Source organism: Sinocyclocheilus rhinocerous, unplaced genomic scaffold, assembly GCF_001515625.1.
Source record: "Sinocyclocheilus rhinocerous isolate Xijiao unplaced genomic scaffold, SAMN03320098_v1.1 scaffold487, whole genome shotgun sequence".
NCBI classification, from domain to species: domain Eukaryota; kingdom Metazoa; phylum Chordata; class Actinopteri; order Cypriniformes; family Cyprinidae; genus Sinocyclocheilus; species Sinocyclocheilus rhinocerous.
Genome location: NW_015662061.1, coordinates 51,812 through 77,448, shown reverse-complemented (window position 1 = coordinate 77,448; position 25,637 = coordinate 51,812). Strand labels below are relative to the sequence as shown.

The 25,637-nt window shown below is 36.1% G+C and overlaps 1 protein-coding gene across 1 annotated transcript in view; it reads right to left on the bottom strand.

Annotated features, from left to right (window-relative positions):
- Positions 1–5,803: 5,803 nt before the first annotated feature.
- LOC107727419 (cyclin-dependent kinase 16) overlaps positions 5,804–25,637 on the bottom strand; it is a 27,916-nt gene continuing 8,082 nt past the window's right edge. Inside the window, exons 3-16 of the mRNA XM_016537286.1 lie at positions 19,493–19,626; positions 18,997–19,122; positions 17,100–17,156; positions 16,884–16,998; positions 15,446–15,540; positions 14,759–14,821; positions 14,520–14,643; positions 14,066–14,186; positions 12,875–12,972; positions 12,651–12,756; positions 12,495–12,537; positions 10,754–10,844; positions 10,343–10,420; positions 5,804–6,384 (exon numbers count right to left, since the gene is read on the bottom strand). Of these exons, the coding sequence (XP_016392772.1) occupies positions 6,347–6,384; positions 10,343–10,420; positions 10,754–10,844; positions 12,495–12,537; positions 12,651–12,756; positions 12,875–12,972; positions 14,066–14,186; positions 14,520–14,643; positions 14,759–14,821; positions 15,446–15,540; positions 16,884–16,998; positions 17,100–17,156; positions 18,997–19,122; positions 19,493–19,626 (1,289 nt within the window). The 3' untranslated portion in view covers positions 5,804–6,346. The remainder of the gene's footprint in view (positions 6,385–10,342; positions 10,421–10,753; positions 10,845–12,494; positions 12,538–12,650; positions 12,757–12,874; positions 12,973–14,065; positions 14,187–14,519; positions 14,644–14,758; positions 14,822–15,445; positions 15,541–16,883; positions 16,999–17,099; positions 17,157–18,996; positions 19,123–19,492; positions 19,627–25,637) is intronic.

Below are 25,637 nucleotides of genomic sequence, written 5' to 3'. Positions count from 1 at the left end.
CATATATATACACATTAAATATTAATTTCTCATATATGTGAATAATAAATAGTGTATATATATATATATATCAAATATACACTATAAATACTGAAAATATTCAGCAATGATGCATTAAAATGATCAAAAGTGACTACGTTATAATCACAATATATAGTGATTAGAACTTAATTTTATAAATACATTTTTAAAATAAGCTTGTATATACTCATAGAAGATAGATACAAATTATTATTCAGAAATGTACATACCTTTATTGAACTGTATGTCTTTGATACAATAAATGAACAGAATTATATAACATTTTTAAAGATGTGTGTGGGAATACTGGGGTTATAAGCATGTGGTTTTTATCATAACAGTAATTCTCTGCAGTAAAACTGGCTCGGTAAGAAACACAAAGCAGGGTGTCAGCATTATTATAACATTCCTTGGAAAAATGAAACCAACCCATGCAAGGCTTCGGATAACTTTGGCATTGACCAATAGCAAAAGCGCAAAAGCAGTCGACAAACCAAGCTGCTGTATTATACATGTTGAGGCGCATATTTACTTCTCAGAAATCTTGAAATGAAAAAGAACTGCGTTGATTTATATCAAGGAACACATATCAAGTTTGAAATCTTCATTTTAAATATATAGCTGCTAAAAATGTCACAAAAATATTGTCAGCGTGTGATGGATGGACATTATGGATTTGAAATAAAAGCAGTCACTTCAGCTTCATTCTGGTGTGGTCACTGTGAGCCATGTGTATATGTAATCATAAATCTATGATTTCCTTCAAGGATAACACTGTTAAAAATATAAACCTTCCTCAAACTTGTTTTATATGTGAATGTTCATGATGGGTCATATTTCATGAGTTTGGTGCATGCCATTTGTGCCAAATGTTGACAATGCAAACAAACTTTTCATACCAAAAACGGTATTATTTTTTAATTGATTCTAAAAGGCACATTTCAATGTTGCTCCAAAACCACATTTGATAAAACCTCTTGGATTTGCACATGAATCTTCTAGAGCAGTGGTTCTCAATTCCAGTCCTCGTGATCACTTCACATCTCTTATCACTTCAGATGTTTGTTCTATTCGACCATAAGTGCCCTGCCAAGTGGACATCACAGGATATTCCACCATGATTCCAGTTCAAAGGGAGCGTATATGTTCCATTCAAAGTGCGCAAGACGTGAATTTAAAGGGCCCCTGAAATGCTTAGAAACAAGCAGCGTTACTCTGTGTTGACGTCATTTTAACTGAAACAGGAAGACAGGGCGGGACATATCAAGCAGCCCCACCCCTTTTTAAAATAGCCAATAGGTTGTTTGCACATGACGTCACTGATGACGCGCAATGCAGCTGGAGGTCAGGAAGTGATTTTTCTCTCCATAGGAATCACTAGCAGAAACGCAAAATGCCAGTGTTTTGCGTTGTTTATGGATGCTTAAATTGGCCAAACCGAGAAACCACAAGAAGCTTTTATCGTGTACGAAAATGTGTTGTTCGTAAGTGGGGAAAAGTCAAGAAATTGATTGAAAAACGCAGGAAAAAGTGGCTTGTAAACCTGCGTCTGCGGTCGGGAGGAGCGAAGCTCGTGTGATAATGCTCGTGCGTGCAAATGGTTATTATAGGATATTTACACTGTTTGAATCGTTCCCTGTCCCCTATATAGTGCACTACGTGCCATTCACTATACAGAAAATACCGTACTAATTCTGTGGCCAAGTGACCGATTTCAGCCGCGATTAAGACTAACATATTGATACTAACACCCAAAAAACTTGAATTTTGATTTCATGGGGACTTTAAGTATTTTATTTACAGAGGTATATTATGTCACATTTCACTCTTCTCTAGTAAGTTTCGTCTGTGTGTGAAGAAGCTGCAGGCAGTGGCATAGCACAAATCCATGAATGAATGTTCCGAAGTGGAGTGAACTTCAACAGATTTCCCGTGCTCAGGGAGAAGGGAGCAATGAACACTGTGTAGAGAACACAGTTCAAGCATGGCGCTCTTTTCTAACAAGCTGCTTTTCTGAGTGAGGTGTGTGTTAAACAAGAGAGACATGCATAAATGCAGAGCTGTGGTACGTGAGTTCTAGAATTGAGAACCACTTTTGTAGAGTTTACGGACTCATTCAGTGTCTGAATACATAAACCTCATGCATAAACCCAATCAACATTAAGCCATCTTCAGTAGTGGAATATGAATGAGTCCAACTGCGGGTGACACATAAATTGAGATTTTCAAAAAAAATTCAAATCAATTTTTCTGGTTGATTTGGGTTTATGTATATATTGGGAATTATTTTTTAATATGTAATGAACATGCAAACGTATAAATATATAATATTATCACCCTTAAATATGAGTTACCCGAATGTTCTTAAACTTGAAAAGACAAAAAAAAAAAAAAAAATTTGAACAAAATTCAAAGTTTGAGACACCGATTATATTGCCAGCAAATATTATTCACATTTGTTCTGCTCAACCTGAATGTTTTACAGCTTGTTCGTGCCAATATTCAAATGAGTCCACTTCCTTCTTTATAATTACCAGAGATGGACCAAGTTGGTTGGAAATGAGTTCATCATTCATACAAGCAACAGGAAGTAACAGTCAGCCATATTTGTGTACTGTAAGATTTTCCATGTCAACATACTTCTGATCCACATATTCTTGGGTGTAAAGATAGACTATTGCAAATGCAAGAACTCAAAGATTAAAAACAAAAGAACAGGAAAAGGCATTGCATCAAACATTTTGCAACCGTTCTTCGTGGTTAACATCCCTAGGCTCGAACAGAACAAGTGACCGCTCATATATGCATAATTATTTAATCGGAAAATATACTATGGCCATCTGAGAGGATTTCCTGCATTATATATCCATGAGGCGTGAAATGTACATTAACAGTGAGTATTGCTTAATGTGTTTAAACCACTTTTAACATAATAGAACAGCAGACCGCATCGCTCCCTTCTTTCCTTCACACATGGACAAACGCCAACTGGAGAAGAGCAGTAAAATGGCTGAAAATCCTGAAACTTTGGGCTTTTTAAGAGGATACAATTGCAAAATAAAAAAAATCAAAAGAAAATAATACTGTATTGATCAATGATCAAGTTTTGTTTAGCATAAAATGCCCATTCTAAAAGATCGAGTTGTACAAAAGAAACATACTGAAAACTGTATGAAGTCCATATTTGCTCAAAGAAGTGTCTCAATGTATAAAAGCATTTCACCTGCAATCATATCAAAACCTCACTTACTAAATCCCACATAAAATGGGCAATAAAACAGCCTTGAGTTTTTGCATGACAGTTTCTGGCATTATTTTATATTTAATGACATGCAATGCATGGCAAAATCAGAACCAAATTCATTTCAAATCAGAAGGGTTTTGGTTACAAAAAAAATTATTGCGTAAATTAGCAATTATTGCGCAGTAATTAACTGTTGGCTTCCTCACAACCACGTTTATCTATTGAAGCCCTTTCACCGTAATCCATCCTCATTCCAGATGAAAGCTTTAAAGATGAGCCGTTTTCATCTAACAAACATCAAAACCAAATATCTACACCGCATGACTCTCCTATGGTAGTAACGTTTGATTATATTATTAAAAAAGAAAAAAAAACACAATGAACAATGTCATCAATGATAAGTATAACAAAAATGATATTCTTCTTTGCTTTAAAAATGATACATTGTTAGGAGGATCTTCTCATTGCACTCTCCATGCTTCTGATCTGCAAAAAACATTCTAAGGCTATTTACAAAGTACCACAGTCTTCAACTATACAACACTGCCATGCAAGTCTGCATTCCCCTCGTCAAGAGCGTCTCACTCACACACACACACAGGTATTCACAGGTCATCTCCAACAGGGACAAAGGGAAGTCACAATCTATCACCAGACCAAACGTTTTGGGATTGCTTGAATTAATTCAAAAAATTCTATATTTACTAAAATATCATCCATCTAGTAACACCGATGGAAACTGAGAACAAGTCTTAATCGCCTCTGCATTCAGCTCTAATGGGTTGAATCTTGTAAAAAAACATCTAGTCACATTTCACCCTGAAATAAAGAGACATTATATTTTACATTAAAATAAATGAAGCTTATTTTTTAGGATATTTTTTCTTTTGCATAGTGACATTATATTTTCAACATTTTTTAATCATTATTATTTGACAATTAAGCACACCCACTCCCACTACTGTAATGCACTTTAAAGTTTTCATATTTCTCATAATACAGTAAATGATTCTGTATTACAGGAACAAGTTATTGTGAAATGATTCATACCAGCAAAGACAGTATAACAAATATTTCCTTATAAATATTATTTAAAAAAACACAATATATTAAATGCACTGTATTTTAATATTTTACAAAAGTTTTATACAATTTTTATTATTATTATTACATGAACAAGAATTAGGGGCTAATTGCTGTTGAAAATGTTACAATGCAAAAGAATTTTTAAAAAATCCTAAAAATAGGCTTTTTTTTCTTAAAATGTATTACTTCTATCTTAATTTCAGGGTAAAATATCACCTAGACTCTTTTTTCCCCAGAGATTCACCCAATAATCACATTTTTGGGACAGTATTATTGTAGACTTTGTGCAGAGATGCCCTGAATCGTACACGCCAGGGGACGGTAGCGTTTTGAATCTGCGGTGTTACGTGACACCAATAGGCTCCAAAACCTGTGGAGTATGAACAACCGGGCCGACATGCAGAACATTATCCACCGCACTCAGCTGTTCTGCAGAGTGACAGAAACCTGAGCCCTATACACAAGTCGACCGGTTCTCCGCATGCGCCCGGGCATCCCATTATGAGTTCTCATCACCCTGACTGAACCGACATAGTAATCAGCTCGGTTTTCAACCAGAGTGACAGCCGTAAGAGCTGCAGTAATGGAAGAATTATCAACAAGGCTTGAACTAGGTATGCGTCGAGATTATCGGAGACTTTCCTCAATGCAACTCAAACATTATAAGTTGCTTTGCACAAATAATTTGTCCTTGACACAGTGTAGTTGATCGAGGGTTCACTTGAACATTACGATGGAAATGGAAGCTCATAAGTCAAACCAAAAGGGACAGAGAGACGGCATGGGGGTCTTTGGTGAAACCGTTTTCTAGATGATCAAACTGTATTGCATGGCAAAAAAAACATGTAAACAACAACTTAAAAGTGAAATGCTTTTGCAAACAAAAACAGAAGTACAGCATGTCGTCAATGTTCTTATGAATACAAATAACACAGATTATGGTTGATTATGATGACTGGAGAACCATTGTGTTGGCATAGTACTAAATGTTCGTCTTTGGGCTGATGACACTAATGAAGGGGACCATTTTCTGGAAGACTAGAGTGACTTGGCTTCTGGATATTAACAGCATTCATGACACGTTCCTTCATAAACTGGCCTTCCCTTTACATTACAATTGAGAAGTATTGCAAAGAAAACAGGTTGATTTGTTTCAGTCAAAGGATGAAGAGTCAGGCCATCCAATAACATTCTGCATCTGATTGGTTGAGTACAGTGGCTGGATTGATGCAACCGTGTCAAGAAGGTACAGCAAAACAGGAAGAACATGTTTGTAATGTGAACAGGGAAGGGGAAGTGCATTATTCGAAACAAAGAAAACAATACACAAATCAACATCCTCAGCCTCTCCATGTAAACAACTGCAGTGACCCCTTCTAAACACATAATGCCACAGGACCAGCGAATGACTCAGACGGAGAAATGAAAAACAGATATCCCTTCATCTTCACGACAGGAAACGTCTTCTTTGGGCTGATGACACTAATGAAGGGGACCATTTTCTGGAAGACTAGAGTGACTTGGCTTCTGGATATTAACAGCATTCATGACACGTTCCTTCATAAACTGGCCTTCCTTTTACATTACAATTGAGAAGTATTGCAAAGAAAACAGGTTGATTTGTTTCAGTCAAAGGATGAAGAGTCAGGCCATCCAATAACATTCTGCATCTGATTGGTTGAGTACAGTGGCTGGATTGATGCAACCGTGTCAAGAAGTTACAGCAAAACAGGAAGAACATGTTTGTAATTTGAACAAGGAAGGGGAAGTGCATTATTCGAAACAAAGAAAACAATACACAAATCAACATCCTCAGCCTCTCCATGTAAACAACTGCAGTGACCCCTTCTAAACACATAATGCCACAGGACCAGCGAATGACTCAGACGGAGAAATGAAAAACAGATATCCCTTCATCTTCACGACAGGAAACGTCTCAATGCGTCCTCCCCGTTTATCTTCCGTCTTTCCTGTCCCGAGCCGCCCCACGTGCCCTCAGAAAAGCAGACTCTGCCGTTGAGATATGCTGTTGACTGGAGAAAAAGAAAAAGAGGAAGTTTAGGCAAGATAAACGGACAGCGTTCAGTGGCTAAATGGTGCATGCAACATTTTGCACGATAAAACCAAATTGCACAACCACTCATAAGGACAGTCAGAGGGTATAAAGGGTCATAAAAGGGAGAGAGAGAGAAAATCAGCGCTCACTTCACTTAGGTTAATTATGCAGAACTTTAAGGCTTAATATAATTTAAACGGATGAGTTATAAAAAAATTCACCCCCCTCACAGTTGTCATGAAGGGCAAAATTAGCTATATAAACCAAAATCATCTTTTGAACCAGGCTGTAAACATGTTTTTTTCTGCTGTAAAGTTGGGCATTTTAACATGGGGTGTCTATGGGATTGACTCCCTTTTGCAGCCAGCCTCTAGCGGCCAGTCGATGAATTGCAGCTTAAGTCACTTCCTTGTTGGCTTCACGAGAGAGAGCAGGAGGTTGCCGCTCGGTGTTTACACGGAAACGATAACGGTGCCGTTTTCAAAAACTTGCACTTAGAAACGGTTTTTAAAAATATGCGTTTTCAGTCTCCAAAATGCTGTTGTCGTGTAAACGAACAGTCAAAACGCATAAAAAGTTTCCTGTTTTTGGCTGAAAATGTTGTCATGTAAACGGCCCCTTAGAGAACTGGGCATGAGCGTGGGCTAGATTACTAAACCCAAACACAAGTCAACGTGCAACCAAACACACAGCCACCCACACATGCTCAGTTTAAAGCTCTAGAAGAGCCTGGGCTGTTTTCTTATTTGGTGAGGGAAGAGGGGTATTCGCACAGCAAGCTCTTCTCCTCTTTTTTCACATTATGGCTTCTCTGCGAAGATGATATTCAGTCAAACTTGTGCCCAATGTGCTCCATTTCATTTGACATCAAGCTCAGCGAAAGACCAGCCAAATTCAACACTAAAGTCATCACAGAAAAATTACCCATTTTACTTTATTTCCCTCTGATTTCCGTCTCTCTCTACACGTTTACTGCTAGTAAACATAGTAGACAGGCAGGAGAGTCTGTTTTATGAAATAATGAATAAACTACATCTCGTATTCTCATCAAGGTATCATTTAACATTAATATTGTGATATTATTGAAATTTAAAAGAACTGTTTTCTATTGAAATATATTTTAAAATGAAATTTACTCCTGTGATCAAAGCTGAATTTTCAGTATCATTACTCCAGTCTTCAGTGTCACATGATCCTTCAGAAATCATTCTAATATGCTGATTTGCTGCTCAAGAAACATTTCTTATATTATCAATGTTGAAAACAGTTGTTTAATATTTTTGTGGAAACCATGATACATTATTTTCAGGATTCTTTAATGAATAGAAAGTTCAGAAGAACAGCATTTATTGGAAATAGAAATATTTTGTAACATTATACATGTCTTTACTGTCACTTTTAAACAATTTAATGCATCCTTGCGGAATAAAAGTATTAATTTCTTTATCATAAAAATAATCTTTTCAAGGATAGTGTATTATTATACAACTATTTCAATCGGATGGCACCAGCCTTTGGCATTTCATCAGTGATTTCAACACGGAGACTTTGAGCGCATGGATTAATATTCATATTTAGCACTGACTTTAGTGCTCTGTATAAACGCTGAATAATTATAAGCTCTGGCAGGCCTTACAGCTTCATCAATTCGTGAACTGAAAACATATGGGGTCTGAGTGGAGGATGAGTATTTTTCAAACCAAATATCACAGGAGAACCTGCCTATGAACATAGACGCTTAACGAGGATGAATGTCTCATTAAATTTTTCTCAGCTGAATTATGTAACCTCAGCCCATTAATTACCGATATTGTTAGATCTCCAAAACATTCTGGGTTTAGTTTATTTTACAATGAACAATAAATATGAAAATCCCTAATTTTGCAAATGCTTTAACCATTTGCTGAAAACCAACATGGCAACCCTGCTACTGACATGCACATCATGCGGATTGCCAAAACGGACAGTGGAAGTCCATGCTCATTTTAATTGTGATGAGCTTATCATATCATACACATAAAAGGAAAAAGGTGACAGATGAGAGGGGTTGATTTCAGTGCATTGAACATTTAACCATTCACACAACTGTGAGAATGAAGTCAGTATGGGATCTTTGCTCTAAATCAAGGCCAAAGATAACACTAATGTTTACGTAAGTGTTAATGTATTGCTATAATCTGCTGGTGCAATGTATTGTCTGCATGTTCTTATTTATTTCAGTGATGGATGTGACAAATGCTCCTATTATTTTTAATTTCAAGCAGTGCGTGAGTCCATTACATTGAAAAGTCTATCTATGCACTTTGTTCAGAGAGAAAACATGTTTTTGAAATATCCAAGAAATGATTCAGATGTGATTAATTCTTGCAGGGTACAACTGGACAGTACAGATGAACAGGAAACTCAAGGGAAGAAATACGGTTTTGTCGTTTGTGACCTCCTGCCTTGAGCGGCGGGCGACAAACATGTACCTAAGGTATGCCGAAACCTTAGACATCTTTGCAAAAGCTCTGGAGTGCAGTGAAGCAGTGGTGTAAACCAAAACAAAGAAGAAAACATCAAAGCACATACAAATAGGCAAGGAGAGAAAAGAGACAGAGAGACCGTGGGAAAGACAGAGCAGAAAACAAAGTTAGCAGTGAATGAGCTGCATAATACATGGAGCTTAACAAGAACTTCCTCCTGAGAATGTCTAATGCACAGGCATCATCGCAAGTGTGTCTTAACGATCCTATACGAGAAATAAACCGAGATGAAGGATACAGCAAGAAAAAAGAAAGAATGAGGGATATGAAGAGATAGAGTGAGAGACAGAAAGAGAGAGGGAGAGGAGTAAACCAGTGTCTCCAACTACAGCATGGTGAGGAGAAACTATTAGGAGAGAAGATGAGCAATGCGAGAAGTATTAGAGAGCACAGAAAATGAGCGGTGTCATGATGAGCAATAGAGTTCATCTCTCATTTGATGAACATGAATAATATTCAGGAGGAATATGACTGGAATCAGTGTGCTCAACTAAGTGAAATATATTGTAGGCTCAGCCTCATTCGAATCATCTAATGTATAATGCATACAAAAATATAGCAAGAACTGGCTGAAAACATCAGTCTCTATCTGATTGGCTGGCTTTATGAAATTCTTTTTTTGCAATCCTTTTTTTTGTATACATTTCCTTTTTCCAATTCAGTTATTGGTTTTTTTTTAAATATTTTTTTTACATTTTTTTTCTGACATGTTGGTTTTAAATCTTTCACTTGGATGTTATAAGTTGCACTGAGTAAATACAGCTGGATAAAACAAAAACTGTGTCCATCTTCATTTCAGGCTGCAAAGCAACAGAATGTGATTATTTTAAAGGGGGGTGATTCTTTTCTATACCCACTGTAGTGGTGAAAATCCTTTATTCCAATACTTCAGTTGGTGCCATTTCATAATTCTAATGACTTTACTATTATTCTAAAATGCTGAATGTAAAAATAATGAAAATGTAGGTGTCCAAATATTTAACTAGTAGTGTCAGTCTGCCAGAAAGCAAATATACAGCTGCTAAAATCATTGCTAGGAAGAACTAGTCAAAGGTGTGACAAAAATAGCAATGTTAATGTTTTGCTTGAGACAAAAAAGAAAAGAAAATATTCTTGAGCAAATATTCTTTTGTCTGATTTCAGATTTATCTTCCAGAATTACATTTAAATGTCACACAAAAACGCGGTTGGTCACTTTATAGCCCTTCTCTGGACAGTTCTTGGCCAGATTGAGATGAATGTCGGCCAGATTTTCACAAGACTATATAAATTCTGACTGTTTGAGAGTAATGGCAGCTGACGTGCTGCCATACACAGAGAGGTCAGAAACGCACAATACACTGATGGAAAAAGCTCAAAACTATCATCATGAATCATCATTCATTGGCCATTTGCGTTTTGTGGTTTTACCTGATTCTGACAGGGAATTCGTCCTCATTCCGGGCTCCTTCTCCAGCTGAATTTCTTGAAGTGCAAATATTGATATAGCTGGCAGGGAGAAATTGAACAATTATGTTAACATGCTGAACTAAAACTAAGGGCTGATATATAACACTAAGGGTCAGAGAATTTGTGCAAGATTATTTCAGCACACACGAACTTTCAGTGCAAATACAGAATAGCTCACAGCGGCACGGTGGAATTAAATGTCTTTCAAAGTAAAGTGTGTGTATGTGTGAGACTTCTGTCTGGCACTTTAATAATTCTATCTCTCAGTGTGAGGTGTGTGTGCGCGCGTGCATCGGTTATCTGGCACCCTCATAAATCTCCTCGGTGGAAGGAGATGCGTGTGTGTGTGTGTGTGTGTGTGTGTGAACTCACTGTCTGGCAGTGTGAGAATTCTCTCTCCCAGGCAGTGGAAGTATTGGTGTCTCATGGCTTCCTCTGCTGCGATCCGTTTCTTCCCCTCAAACTGAAACAAAGTTCATTGTTAGTCAAGCACACATGGAAAACACTCACTAACCAACTAACTAAAAACACAATATTATTATACACTATTATTCAAAAGTTTGGGGTAGTAATTAATTTTTTTAAGCATTTAAAATTAATATTTTAAATATTTTTTTTTCAGCAGGGATGCATTAAATGGATCAAAAGTGACAGTGAAAGACATTTATGAGACATTGTTACAACAGATTTCCATTTCAAATAAATGCTGTTCTTAAGAACTTTCTATTCATCAAAGATTCCAGAAAAAAGTTATATCGCTTTCCACAAAAATATTAAGCAGCACAACTCTTTTCAACATTGATAATAATAAGAAATGTTTCAAATCAGCATATTAGAATGATTTCTGAAAGAGCATGTGAAAGTGAAGACTGGAATAATGATGCTGAATATTCAGCTTTGCATAAAAGGAATAAATTACATTTTAACATATGGAAAACAGTAATTTTAAATGGTAAAAAATATTTCATAATATTAGTGTTTGTACTGTATTTTTGATCAAATAAACACAGCTTCATTTCACAACTCAAAACTTTTGAACTGTAGTACATAAGGCAAGTTACCAAAACACACATTTTTATAATTCAACATGAAATTATAATGGTAGCCTAACAACGTTAATAGCTATTTGGTTGCTGAATAAAACTATAAAATTTATGAAAAGTTGTTTCAGATGGTGCAAATAACTATTACAAAGAAAACCACAAAGACAAATTTTTTTTTTTTTGTTATAGCCCACGCTGATGAATTAACCAGCAACGTGCACTGAAGTGAATTACATTTTAACATATGGAAAACAGTAATTTTAAATGGTAAAAAATATTTCATAATATTAGTGTTTGTACTGTATTTTTGATCAAATAAACACAGCTTCATTTCACAACTCAAAACTTTTGAACTGTAGTACATAAGGCAAGTTACCAAAACACACATTTTTATAATTCAACATGAAATTATAATGGTAGCCTAACAACGTTAATAGCTATTTGGTTGCTGAATAAAACTATAAAATTTATGAAAAGTTGTTTCAGATGGTGCAAATAACTATTACAAAGAAAACCACAAAGACAAATATTTTTTTTTTGTTATAGCACACGCTGATGAATTAACCAGCAACGTGTACTGAAGTGAATTACTGTATACAGACAAATAAATATTCAGACAGCTGAACTCTGGAAAGAGAACAGCCATATATAAAAGTGTCACTTTTCAAAGTCATTATTAAAATACTTCCTCTTATCCCTGCCTAATGAGGATATCATACTGTAAGCAATGCTTACATAGGCGTGATTTCCAGAAAAGTGCAAATTCTATGGCCCAAACACAAGCATCCCAACCAGTGGGTTCTTGCGTTTGAGGTGGGACCATCTTCAACTTTAACATTTCTATTTAAATTAAACTGACTGTTGCTTGCTGTAGAGCTGCTTAATGACACTAATAATGACACTACTGTCCTTTTTTCAGCTGCTTTAGAGCAGAATTTGTCACATATTTGAAGTTTACATCATTGCCTCTGTTATTTTTAACCTGTGAAGCTGCTTTGAAACAGTCTGTATTATATAGACCGCTATTTAAGTAAAGGTGACTTTAGTGGACTAAATAATACACAAATCACCTGCAGCAGTTTCGACAGAAGTTCAACTCCATCATTGTCCAATCTGCAAGAAAAAAATAATGCACTTCAGTAAATGACCTCCAACAGCGTGTCGTTTTTTTACAGCAGGGGCAGTGATTGTTTCAGGCATCAGGCCCAGAGGACAGCTGTCGTTACCGTGGAGTGTGATTGTGGAGACAGTCGGCGCGGTAACGGGGGTAGTTATAGGAGATGAACTCCTCGTTGGAGGTTATTCCGGGCCAGGTCTCCTCTGTGGGCGTACCTATGAAAAGACACTGCAGGGTTTATAAATATCACAGTGACACACGGAGACAAACTGTCAGATCTAGAGCCAGAAAGAGCAGAGTGGGAGAGAAGGAGAGAGTGGGTGAGAGCGGTACCGAGCAGTTTGAAGATAAAGTGCAGCTCCTCCTCCACCGTGGAGCCCGGGAACAAGGGTCGACCTGTAGACATCTCGTAGAAGATACAGCCAACACCCCTGCAATGAGAGTCATTAAAACTCAATTCAAGTTCACCCCCACAGAAGCTATGACATAAGAGTGTGCGCCAATTTTACCACAGTAAAAACAAGAGTCTAATTATTAGCTCACTATTTGAATCGACAGCACCATGGAACAAGAAATAATTTAGAGGTGAGAGCTTGCAATCTGAACTGAATAAACAAGGTAGAAGTGTTTACAGAAAAAAAAGTCTTTTTAATTGCAACATGTTACTTTATTATTATTTGCATACTATTATAATATGTATTAATACTTTGAATTTTCATTTTATTTTTAGTAATTTTTTTATGCACTTGTCATTTTTATTAGTTTTTAATATTTCTATTTAGATTTAATAAATTTTTATTTCAGTTGTAGTTTTAGTAATTTTAGTACTTCAGCTTAAACATATTTCAGTTACTTGCCAAAGCAAAGTATCTAATTTTTTCATGGAAAATTCATTTTGCTATTGCCGCCATGCATGTCATGTCTTATGCGTTCTTCAAAAGCTGTGTCAAGTTAAAAGAAGTTCAAAACCGTGTCTTTGACATCTGCTGCACTACGTCTAGCTGCTTCTAAATGCAAGAACGCATGCTGTAACACATGCCGCACATGGCAGCAAAAGCAATATAAAACCCCCCTGAATTTTCAATTTAAATAAAATAATAAATTAAAATAATAGCAATTCAGTTAAAAACAAAAAATAACTAGTGTTAATCAGCAGTGTTGTTAACTAAAACTACAACTATTAAAAACTGTTTTTGGTAATTAAAATAGAGTTAAAATAGAATACTCTATAAATATTAGATAAAAACTTCAGCTCAAAATACTTAGATGGAAACTAGAAATGTTGCCTTGGCAACTAATTAAAAAAAGTCTAAGTTGAAGTACTAAAACTACTACAACTAAAACCTGAAATAAAAACATTTATTAAAGCTATATTGAAATATTAAAAAAAAATTAAATGACAAAGCACTTAGCAAAATTACTAAACAAATTATTAATAAATACTACAATATTATATAAAAATACTCAAATAACACTGATACCACAAATAAACCAAGTAAGATATATCATCAGGTGGATGCTCACCACATGTCAATCTGAGTGGAATAGTCTGTGCTGCCCAATAGGATGTCAGGGGGGCGGTACCAGAGCGTCACCACCTCATTGGAGTAGGTCTTGGTGGGAATCGACTTTGCTCGTGCCAGACCTGAAGACCAAACAAAAAGCAAATTTAAAAGCAGTTTGGCCAGTTTCAGCAAGCTTTGTAGATCTTCACAACATATTACACATCAACTCCACATTAGCCCTGCCAGAAGTTTAGTACACTAGATTATTTTAGCCAAAGCAACAGTACATTTACAGTACAATTATTACAGAGACAATGCAACTAGAGTAACTTGAGGATACGTTTTTCAAGTAGGTAAGCGGGCAGCTGGCTTTCATTAACCTCTAGGCTACACCACCCACACCATGAGAAAATAGTGAGAGTAAAGATGAGTGTTGTATTTAAAAGAAAAGATGACGTTTGTATGTTACAGACCGAAATCAGCCAGCTTTAGCTCCCCGCGGTCGTTGATCAGAAGATTTTGGGGCTTGAGGTCTCGGTGAAGGACTTTACGTCTGTGACAGTAGTTCAGACCTCGCAACAGCTGAAACAGGAACAGCTGAGATGGAAAAAAACACACAGGTGAATAAGAAGAACACCGTATATGATTGCAATGTGGAGCAGAACGATTATGAGAAACAGAAAATGAAAGACATTTGTCAAAGATGCCTTACCTTGACATTGTGCATATGAATGCAGTTTCCACAGTCATCTAGGTACTGTTTCAGGTCTTTATCCTAGGAGATAAAGGAAGTCATCAAAGTAATAGATGAATAACAAAACTTATATTATATAAAACTTATGTAACTTATATAAAACTTATATTCTCGTGAGCAGGGATTCACTAACTTTTTTTTTGTAGCCAAACCCTCTAAAAGTTATTAAGATTTACTTCATATTTTTTAAATGAACAATTAACAACACATTCACATGTTCTCAGATGTTGGTTAATTGTTACATGACATGCAGGTCAACAAAAAAATATTTATTTAAAAATATTTATTTGAATTCTAAATTGAATGATTTATTTATTAGCTTTTCATTTAGCTTTGACATTGTCGTCAATTTAAGAGCCCTGTTTTAGTGCCACATAAATCTGCTCTATAACTTAATTTTAAGCTATTATGTCGATAGATATGCCATCCATAAATAATTTCAATTTAATTAACTACATTTGTTTGGACAAGAGCAATTTTACTGTACTTTAACTACTTCAAATTATGAGCAGTATGCAACTTGGCAAGCTACGGTTTCCAAATAGCTTCTCCACTGTTGGGGTGTGGATGACTGCGTGTGAGATCATAAGTACAGTTAAAAAGTGAACAGAGTGCAGTGAAATACTGCACATGTGAGTGACTCACCAAGTACTCGAACACAAGTGTAAGAGACTTCTGAGTGTGGATGATGTCATGAAGAGTCACAATATTGGCGTGTTTCAGGTCCTTCAGCAGAGACACTACAGAGACACAGAAATAGACAGATTATTCCTCAAACACGTGACCTCTGGTACTTCACACGCCTTTATGAATATTCACTAAATGACAAGTACAAATGACAAGCTAGACAAAGTTAGCCTCAAGCAAACATTACTGCAAAAATAGTTGCAAAATATAATTTTTTCCCCAAACGAAATCGACCTTAAACACACTTTTGCTACTGTACCTTTAACAGCCCTCTACGAACACCTTGGCAATTGAATCGCCATTGGCTAGTAAATTTTTTAGTTTACTCACCAAACTGATAAATAAATATATATATGTTTGTTTGTAAAATGGCACAGTTTTATAAATATCTGAAAATACACTCTTAACATCAGTCAGTCAAGCATTATAATATGATAATCAATATTATTTAATGATAGAACTTTAGTAATTAGAATTAAAACTTGATAACCATGTATGAATGCATATTAGTCATTTTAACTGAACTTCGGACTGGTGGTGGTGCTTTTTTGGTGAGCGCCAGCCAATGAGATTGCCGTTTGCGCATTAGTTCCGCCCACTACCGGAGAAAGCAGTAGTTCTTAAAAGCTGAAGAATTCCAAAGGCACGCCGTTATTTTGACAGCAAAATACAACAAAGAATATCGTTTACATATAGCGCGTATAGGTAGCGCGTAAATTCTCTCTCTCCCTCTCTCTCTGCGTGTGTGTAAAACAAAGCGACGGCGAGTCGTGCGCCTTCACACTAGAGTTTACGGTACGTTAAATACAGGTGCGTTGCACATCCATTCAGATGAACTGAAAAACAGCACAGATCGCTTGGCGGAGAGTGAAACTGATGCGCTCAGTCAGAGAGTGTTCGGCGAGTGAAAATATATCTGAGCTAAACTTATACTTAGCCTTCAACTCACACATTGGCGAGTAAAATCTGAGAATTTATTAGCCATTGGCTAATATTAGACATCATTTAGTCGCCCAGAGTGAAGATTTAGTCGCATATGCGAGTGATTTACTCGCAATGTAGAGGGTTGCTTTAAGATTTTGATATGTAAATGATCTTAGTTATGGTTTGCTAACCGGACGTTTTTGCAGTTTAGTTTCCATAAATGGTCAGGGTGGGCTGGGGAGGAAGCTTTGTGTGAACTTTTTGCAAATAAGCCCTGTTTTCCATATTATAAAACCCTTTTAACCAGCTGAATTACCCTGTAACAAAAGCCACTGATAGAGATTTAGAGATTAACTGGCTAATTTAGAACATCCCAAATTGTCTGTCATTGTGCAAGCATGTGGGAAATTTGGGGCAGTAGTTTGGTAATCTAATTTTAGTGCTGATCTACTACGGCATGCTTGTAACTCACCTTCTCTAATGGCAGTGCATGGAGCTCCTTCCTCGTGCTCCAAACGGATTTCCTTCAGAGCCACCAGATTATCCGTCAACTTACTGCGGCCCTTATATACTGTAGCGTAGGTGCCCTGAGAAAGAAAAAGATGACAATGCACAGTAACATGACTATGGTGCTTTAAAATGCTGTTTTGGATCAGAGCTACTATCTAAAAATCGTCTGTGAAGTTACCTCTCCTAGTTTATCCAGTTTCACGTATGTCTCCAACTTCCCAAATCCGATCTCAGACTGCAAACACACAAAGACAAAAACTATGTCACAACATGGTCCTAAAAAGCAGCGCTTAACACGGGGATACAGGGCAGAAAATTTCAAAGGCATTCATGTGAACTCATTAGAATACACCCAAATCACACTGCTCCCGTTTCAGACGGCTGGGCTGGTCGCAGAGGTTTATATAACACACAGAGACAACATGAGCTAAAATATCCCTCCCCAAAATAAATTGGGAACAATTGAAGTGTAACAAATGAAGTGTTTAAACGCATCACAGATCAAGCGTGTGTCAACAGCACTGAATAAACATCACGGTCTGGGTTTATAGCTCATATCAAGGGCAGCTGAACTTGTAGTATATCATAATTAATTAAAAACATGATTTTGACATTCTGTCAAGAATACTGTTCAGAACATGTCCGGATCATATCTCGCCCCAATATAACTTATTTAGGACTCTATTTTGCATTGTGACTTTATTTACAGAAAAATCCAATTATTCCCCTTTCAAATTCTCAGTAACTTAATGTGGGGAAAAAAATCAGGATATCCAAAATAATCATATATGATTTTATTAAGCAAGGACTAATTGCCTAATCTTTCTTGTACTGAATTTAATTTGTTGATTTAAAATTTTAAAAGTTTGTATTTTGTATTGCTGTCTATATGTGCGTATACAGTATCTATACGTGCTTAATTGTCATGAATAACAATGTTATAATATAGAATAAAGTATAAATGCAAAAAAAAATAAAAATAATAATAATAATTGTATAATAAATAATAAAACTAGGCTTCAATTTCTTTATGCAAAATAGAGTTGGTGTGTTCCCTTTTTATTTTTGGGGTGAAATATGACCTGGCCATTTCTTTGTGAGGCTCACTCATTTTCCTGTGACACTGCGTGACACTAATATTTTGAGAATGGTTTTAGCAGCGAGACACGCCGTTAAAGTTTGTCTTGTCTATGCGTTCACAACGATTTCAAAGCACTGATAATGTGACGCTGGAACAAACAAGACAAGTGAAGGAGAAGAGAAAAGACTCAAAGACTCAAAGAGAGAGAGTGACGGAGAATGAAAGAACGAGCAAAAGAACTGGTTGCAAAAGAAAACAAAGACAGAAAAAGGAGGGCATGAGTCTAAAAGTGCAAGTCCAAATTAAAATATCATAAATAAGTAAATAAAATAAAATAAATAACTTTATATGATTTTACGCCAGCATCAAAGGCTATATTTATGGCAAACTCAAGATTAAAAACAAAACAAAAAAAAGCCTTAATAAAAGTAATTGTAATAATAATACAATAATACAAGAACAATAATTTAATAATACTGTTCATAATTAATAATATTATTATTATAATAATATTTTTTACAAACAAAAATAAAATTAGATTTAAACAAAAATGATATACAATCTTTCAATTTGATATTTGAAAAAAAAATCTAATATTTTCTTAGAGGAAACTTTTTTTTTTTTTTAAATGGCCATTATTGTAATTTCTGATTCTGAGTAAAATCGTTTCATTTTACTTTTACAGCAAGATACACACACACACACACACACACACACACACACACATATATACATATATATAAATCACATACAGGCAATTGTTCTCCTTTAAATAAATATGACCAATTCTATGTCTTGTATATAGTCTGGTCATTTCTATTTTCTATTTCTATCTTTCATTTATAACTGAATTCACTTTGTATAATTAGTTATGGATACATTCTATCATATTAAATTATATTACATTTTTTAGACTAGTATGATATGGGCCACACTGAAAAGGTGAACAACCTCACAAAATATTGGATATTGGAAACAAATGGAGAGGCATTACCAGCGATACCCTGCGTAATCTCCGGCTGAGCGGTTTGTCAAACAGGGGGCTGTTGAGGTTGAATTTCTCCAGGTAGCCATCAGGAAGCCTGATATCGGCAGGCAGAGACAGACGTTTGTTTATGTCCTGAGAGGGAAGGAGCAGGGCGAAAACCATTATTAGTTAAGGCCTAAAGGTTTCGTTACACTACATAAAAGTAATAACCCATCTGGCCCGCAGGCTAGTCATCTAACTGATGGGTACCATGCTGTGGAGCATTTTCAGTAACCACAATGCACCATTAGTCACACGCAACTGATGTACCTTCAATAGCAACAAACAAGCTAATGGTTATTACATGGTACACGGTTTAATTCAAGCAAACAAAACAAAAACAAAGGTAAGCCATGGAAAATGGCATGTTTTTATTACCCAACACGTCATGTATTATTCAGTGTCCCACTCTAAAAATAGTGACTAGAAAAAAAGTAATGCATGGTCAGAAACGTGAACATACCTCTGTGGAAATTTTGCGACCAGGGTTGTTTCTCAGACGAACTCGGACGGGACTGTGTACCTCATCAGAGGATGTGGCCGAAGCCTGATCGCTTTCTCCATCTGAACCCATTTTTACATCCTCATGGACGATTTCTGCATTTACGGACACAACCACACACACACAAAAACATTTGCATGCTATGTTGACGTCACTATTCCGATGATACTGGTAAAACGTATTGAATAAATCAAATTCGATGTTTCTAAATGTCTTTCCACCACGTCATTATTCTATTTTAAAACCAAAGTAATGCTGATTTATCATCTGTGAGCCTGAACACTCTCCAAATGCATCTCTTGCACATTTATCTGTCTGTCTCTGATGCATTTATATGACTCGGAGATTCATACCACACTACAGCTGGGGAACTACTTAGCTGCTCTGAAAAAAGAGATCCGTCTCGTACCCACACAAAAGGAAAAAAATAGAAGTCATTATCTTCCACTCATTTATTCACTCGCTGTCCCATCCCCCCCATTAAACCATAACACAACCTCCCACCCCCTCTCACTCCACACACACACACACACGCACTCTGCCTGTCTATCTGTGTATAACAGTGCAGTGGTTCTCAACCGATTTTGTTTCAGGATTCAGATTTTATATTAGACATCTAGAAGTGACCCAGGCAAAACATAATTATTAGTTGCACAAAATTAAACAAAAATGTCCTAAAAAAATAAAACACTGAAATGCAAAATGATTAACAACTACTAGATAGGAAAAATTTGTCACCTTTAATAGTTTTATGCTCTTGGCAGCCTATATAACTGATGTAGTTTAGGTATTTTCTTTTACCTTGCATGAATTTTATGGGCATGTAAACCTATTTATGTAGTCTGGCTTTTATGTGGTGTCTTATAATCAATTCTATGATTTATAATCCGATATAAAGCAACTTTCCATGCTTGAATCCATCTAATTAGTTATGTCAATTTAATTATGTCACTAACAAGTGACATTGGTAAAAATATTGTAGTGTCTCTTTGGAAACATGGCCTTCAACAACAAAAGATATGGGAAATGTTTATTTCTCCCTCTCTTGATAAGCAGACTTATTTTGCTATCCTACTTATGTATTATTACACAGTTAGCTGCATTTTATCATCTGCATTTAACAGTTTTTCCCTGGGTTGCAATCCGCCAATTGAGAACCACTGTAATAGTGCATGCGTGTATGCTACATTCACGAGAGTCCAAGTTGTTCAGTAGGGTTGGGAATCAAGAACTGCTTTCTTTTTTGTTAGAAAACATAACCGAATAATTTTATGACATTCAGTTTCGCTAACAGTCCTGAAACTTCTGCATTCTTACATCAATGTGAACATAACTCCTAAAAAATAAGAAATATAAGCTTATTTTCATTTAACATTCCATTTACGCAAGTGCTTCTTGAATTAAAAAGTCTGTGTAAACGCAACTTTTCCGGATACATATGCTGTTTTGCAGACGTCAATTGTATGAGATCATTTCAGCAGAACAGTAATAACAGATCAGAAGCAACTGCACAATCAGAAACAAGTATACAATTCTGGAAAAAACATTATTGTATCTTTGTTGTCTTTATCCCTCTTAAACCCACTTTGGATCCAGCAGATTATGGGTTTAAAGGAATAGTTCACCCACAAATTTAAATTCTGTCATCATTTACTCACCTTCAAGTTATTCCAAACCTGTATGAATTTCTTTCTTCTGCTAAACACAAAAGATTATATTTTGAAGAATGTGGGTAACCAAACAGTTTCTGGTCCCTACTGACTTTTTTGTCCAATTAATGGAAGTTAATGGGGACCAGCAACGATTTGGTTACACATATTCTTTAAAATATCTTCATTTGAAGCAGATAAAAGAAAGTCATACAGATTTGGAACAACTTGAGCTTGAGTAAATGATGACAGGAATTTGATTTTTGGGTGCACTATTCCTTTACAAGAAAAAAAAGGCAGAGAAGTTGCTTTGTCATTACTGTTCTGCTAAAATTACCTCATTGTTTGACAACAGGCCTTTAAGGGAAGTGAATGCAATAACAATCATTAAAGGTGGGGTAAGCGATTTCTTGTAGCCAATGTTGACATTTAAAAATTACTAAAACATACATGCCCCTACCCCTATTTTGATAGCTCCGCCCCACACATACGTACACAACCCAGGCAACGATTAGTTCTGTGAAACAAAGGCAACGATTAGTTCTGAGAAACAAAGCAAAACCCATGTTACACCGTGTCTACACCGAACGCGAGTGGTGCGGCGCGACAAAATACTATAGAACTCATTATAATCAGTGATGCTGTCTACACCATAGATATATATACATATCTATGGTCTACACTGGATGCGGCACGTCACGACAAATCCCCGAATGCTGAAGGAACCCCCCGAACCTCTCACTGAACCCCGCAGACCACCACTGCCGCCAACTGGCATGGCCTCTGGGAGGGAGGAGAGGGGAGGAGGATGATACACAGAGGAAATGAGGAGGAGGAGAAGGGGGGAAGGGCAGAGAAGGAGCCGGGAAGGAGAATGTAAATGTGGCGGAACACATAATGGAATTGAGCATTATGGGTAGGGAAAAGTAAAAGGAGCAGAAGTGTATAGAAAAAGGGGTGGTTAAAGAAGATTAGTGTATTATGGAGATGTAAAGAAAAGAAGAAGTGGTTGGGAATGAGTGATATGGTTCGGATGAAATGGTAATGTCGGGTAGCAAGTGTTTGTGATTAACAGAGAAGAAGGAAAAGGGAGAAAAACAAGGTTTGGGGGAAGGTCACAGGACGAGAAGAAAAAAAAGAGGAAATATTAAATTAAAAACAGAAAGAGTCAAATTTTAGAGCATGCATTCATTTTTCCAAAATGGTTATTTAAAAAAAAGCGAGATCAATTTACAAATAACATCTTCAGTGTTAGTGAATGAGGTACAAGGGCCACAATTATTAAGGAACGACACTGATAAACTCTTTTTCTCGCTGCCGGTAATTGTTTCTAATGATGCTCTACACTGGCGGCGATTAAAACGACACACGAGGGCATCGATTCATCAGCATATGAAAGCCAAATGCATTTTAAATTTGTGCAGGGTTTGGAGAAACGCCAAAACACGCTACAAAAGAATGAGATGGATTTACGGAGTCAATATGATGATGTATTCGCATATGGTAATTAGAATATATAACATGTACATATATATTATTGACTTGGGTGAGACGGTTATGGAGAAGCTGTTTTGTTGAAACTGTCGGATCTGAGATGAGCAGGATCTGTCAGTGCAGTTAGCTTGAGATGGGAAGCCATGCTAGAAAACAACATGCTGATTGGTCAGAGGGGGTAACAGCAGGCAGGAGACAGTAGCTTAGCTCAACGCACGCAGAGCCACAGCCAGGCCTTGGGTATAATGGACAGATTGGCTTTAAAATTCATTTAGATGTTTTAATGCAATGCTTTAATGCTGCATACCCGTATCACACTGACAGGCAACACGAAGGGAGGCAGAGGTGAATGTATATGCATTCAAAGACGAATGGCTGAAAGAGACTTTCTTAAAACCACATGGATTAAAGCACAGCCCTGAGCTTTCTGGTTGATTCTAAAGAATATCGGGAATATTAAAGTCAAAATCGACCACATTTACTTACTTTATAAATGTCTTGTAAGCTCTTCAGTGCAAGCTACTCGTATACACAAATTTGTTTTCATAATTCATCAAAATATAGCAACATTCTCCACCTACAAATATTTTTAGTTTCTGAAGGCATAATAACCTAATCCAATAAAATCCTGATGGATAAAATCATGTTATGCCCTACATAATTTCCTGCTGAATATTTTGTCACTTTAAAACACATCTGATTATGGAGGTTAAACACATAGCAAACGCAGTTGCCAGTTGTCATTAACACTTCCTTAAAGGGATAGTTCAAACAAAAATGGAAATTCTGCCATTATTTACGAACCGTAACGTTGCTTTTATATATATATATATCTCTTCTGAAGAACGCAGGGAACCAAACAACATTAAAGCCCAATGACTTCAACTAAAATGAAAAAAACTACTGAGATATTTCTCAAAATATCTTTCCTTATGTTCCACAGCAGACAAGGGTGAGAAAATGATGACAGAATTTTTATTTAGGGTGAAATATCCCTTTAAGAGAGATAGATTTTACACCTGTAACTCAGTAACAGAATTCAGTTTTTCTAAACAAAACAACACTATTTCTTGTAACATTTTTACAGAATTACCTAAAATAACATTTATAACAAAACCCCTTTGTATACTGTAGAGCATCTTAAAAAATACACACTGTTCTACAAACATAATTTGGTCATAAAGTGAACTGAGTTTTCTGTTGCATGCTGTCGGCAAAGAAAACACAATAGAAAGATGTGCTACTTTTTGTCTTATCGCAATTCAGATGGCAAGCTCACAACTCAGGTAAAATCTAATTTCTTTTACCATGGCTCGGTAGATTCAAATACAGCACCTCCACTGAACAATGAAAGGAAACACTGCAGTAAAGTAAAGAGGCACTGTATTAAATTTCACAGCTGCTCTGTTCCAAATTTACAGCATAGCTGAAGTAACAGCCACAGATCTGACATTAATCCATAAACATAAAGGAGGAAATTAGCAATTTAACTAAAACTACATATTTTACACTCAACATGCTGAGAATTACAGCCCTTAAAGTGGTCTTTTGACAGACTAAATGCTCTTTTTTTTTTTAAGTCTGGCCATTAACAACAATTCTGGCAACTTTCTGGCTGTCATTATATAAAAACCCTGGAACAGACTGTACAGATGGCGCTGAATTTGAGCTGTTTTTATCCCCTCCAGTAAGAATATTCTCACACGCACACACATACACGAACACATACACACTGGTTATGAGCATCAGAAATATTTCATGCCAGAGTTTTCATGCACGTCCCAATATTGGGAAGGAATGACTGGGACGAGCTAGAGATGAAATGTAATTATGTTGTAATGTTTGGTTAGATATGCTTAACCACACTAACTTTGATTAGTCATCATTAATCACATAAGTCGGCCAAGTTTGTACATTTTCTGCATCAATTGCATTTGTGGAATATGGCGGAATGGAGTTAAACATGATAAAATGTATTAAATGTAGTATTACAGCCTAAATATTTAATAAATCACGCAAGGGAAGACTTTTATGCATGAAAGCTGCAGAACGTTCAGTGGAATTCTGCGGATGCAGATTCCATGCAGGTTTACTGATAAACTAATAATGCAATCCACTATGGGCATTAGGGCTGCACGATCAATCAAAATAAAACTGAAACTGCGATATGGCTTAGTGCAATTATCAAATTGTGATTTAATTAAATAAATATAGGCACTGTATTCTTACACACAAGTGGCTCATTATCCACAGGTGTTTGCAGAGTTTCAGAGCAGCTTGGTTCGCAATAAATGCTGCTCCACACAAACTCCATCTCTGCTTCTGCTTTAGATCCTTTTAATGCGTCATCTTCACATATTTGTAACGAGAAGCGCTTATCAAAAAAAGAGATGGTTAAAAGCGATAGTTCACCTAAAAAAATAAACTTCTGTCATCACAAAAAAAAAGGTATTTTTGAAGAATGTTGGCAACCAAACAGTTGATGACAGTATGGGGAAAAAAATACTATGGAAGTCAATTGCTACCGTCAACTGTTTGTTTGCCAACATTCTTCAAAATATCTATGACAGAATTTTTTTTTTTTTTTGTGTGTGAACTGCCCCTTTAAGGGGCTCCATGTGGTTTTCTATCAAAATAAAAGTTTGATGGTTTAACATTGGGAAATAAAAAAAAATTAATAAGGAAATTAAGACATTAGCAGTTGTAATGTAAAATAAAATTATTATTATAATACTATTTTCTTTAAATACTCTTTTTTTTTATTTTAAAGTTAAAATATAACTATATAATTTTTATTTAAAGGGGTCATATGATGCAACTTCAAATTTTCCTTTCTCTTTGGAGTGTTACAAGCTGTTCGTGCATAGATAATATCCCTAAAGTTGCAAAGACTAAGGTCTCAAATATTCTTTATAAATGTTAAGACTTATCCACGTCCTCCTAAAACGCCTCGTTTAAACACG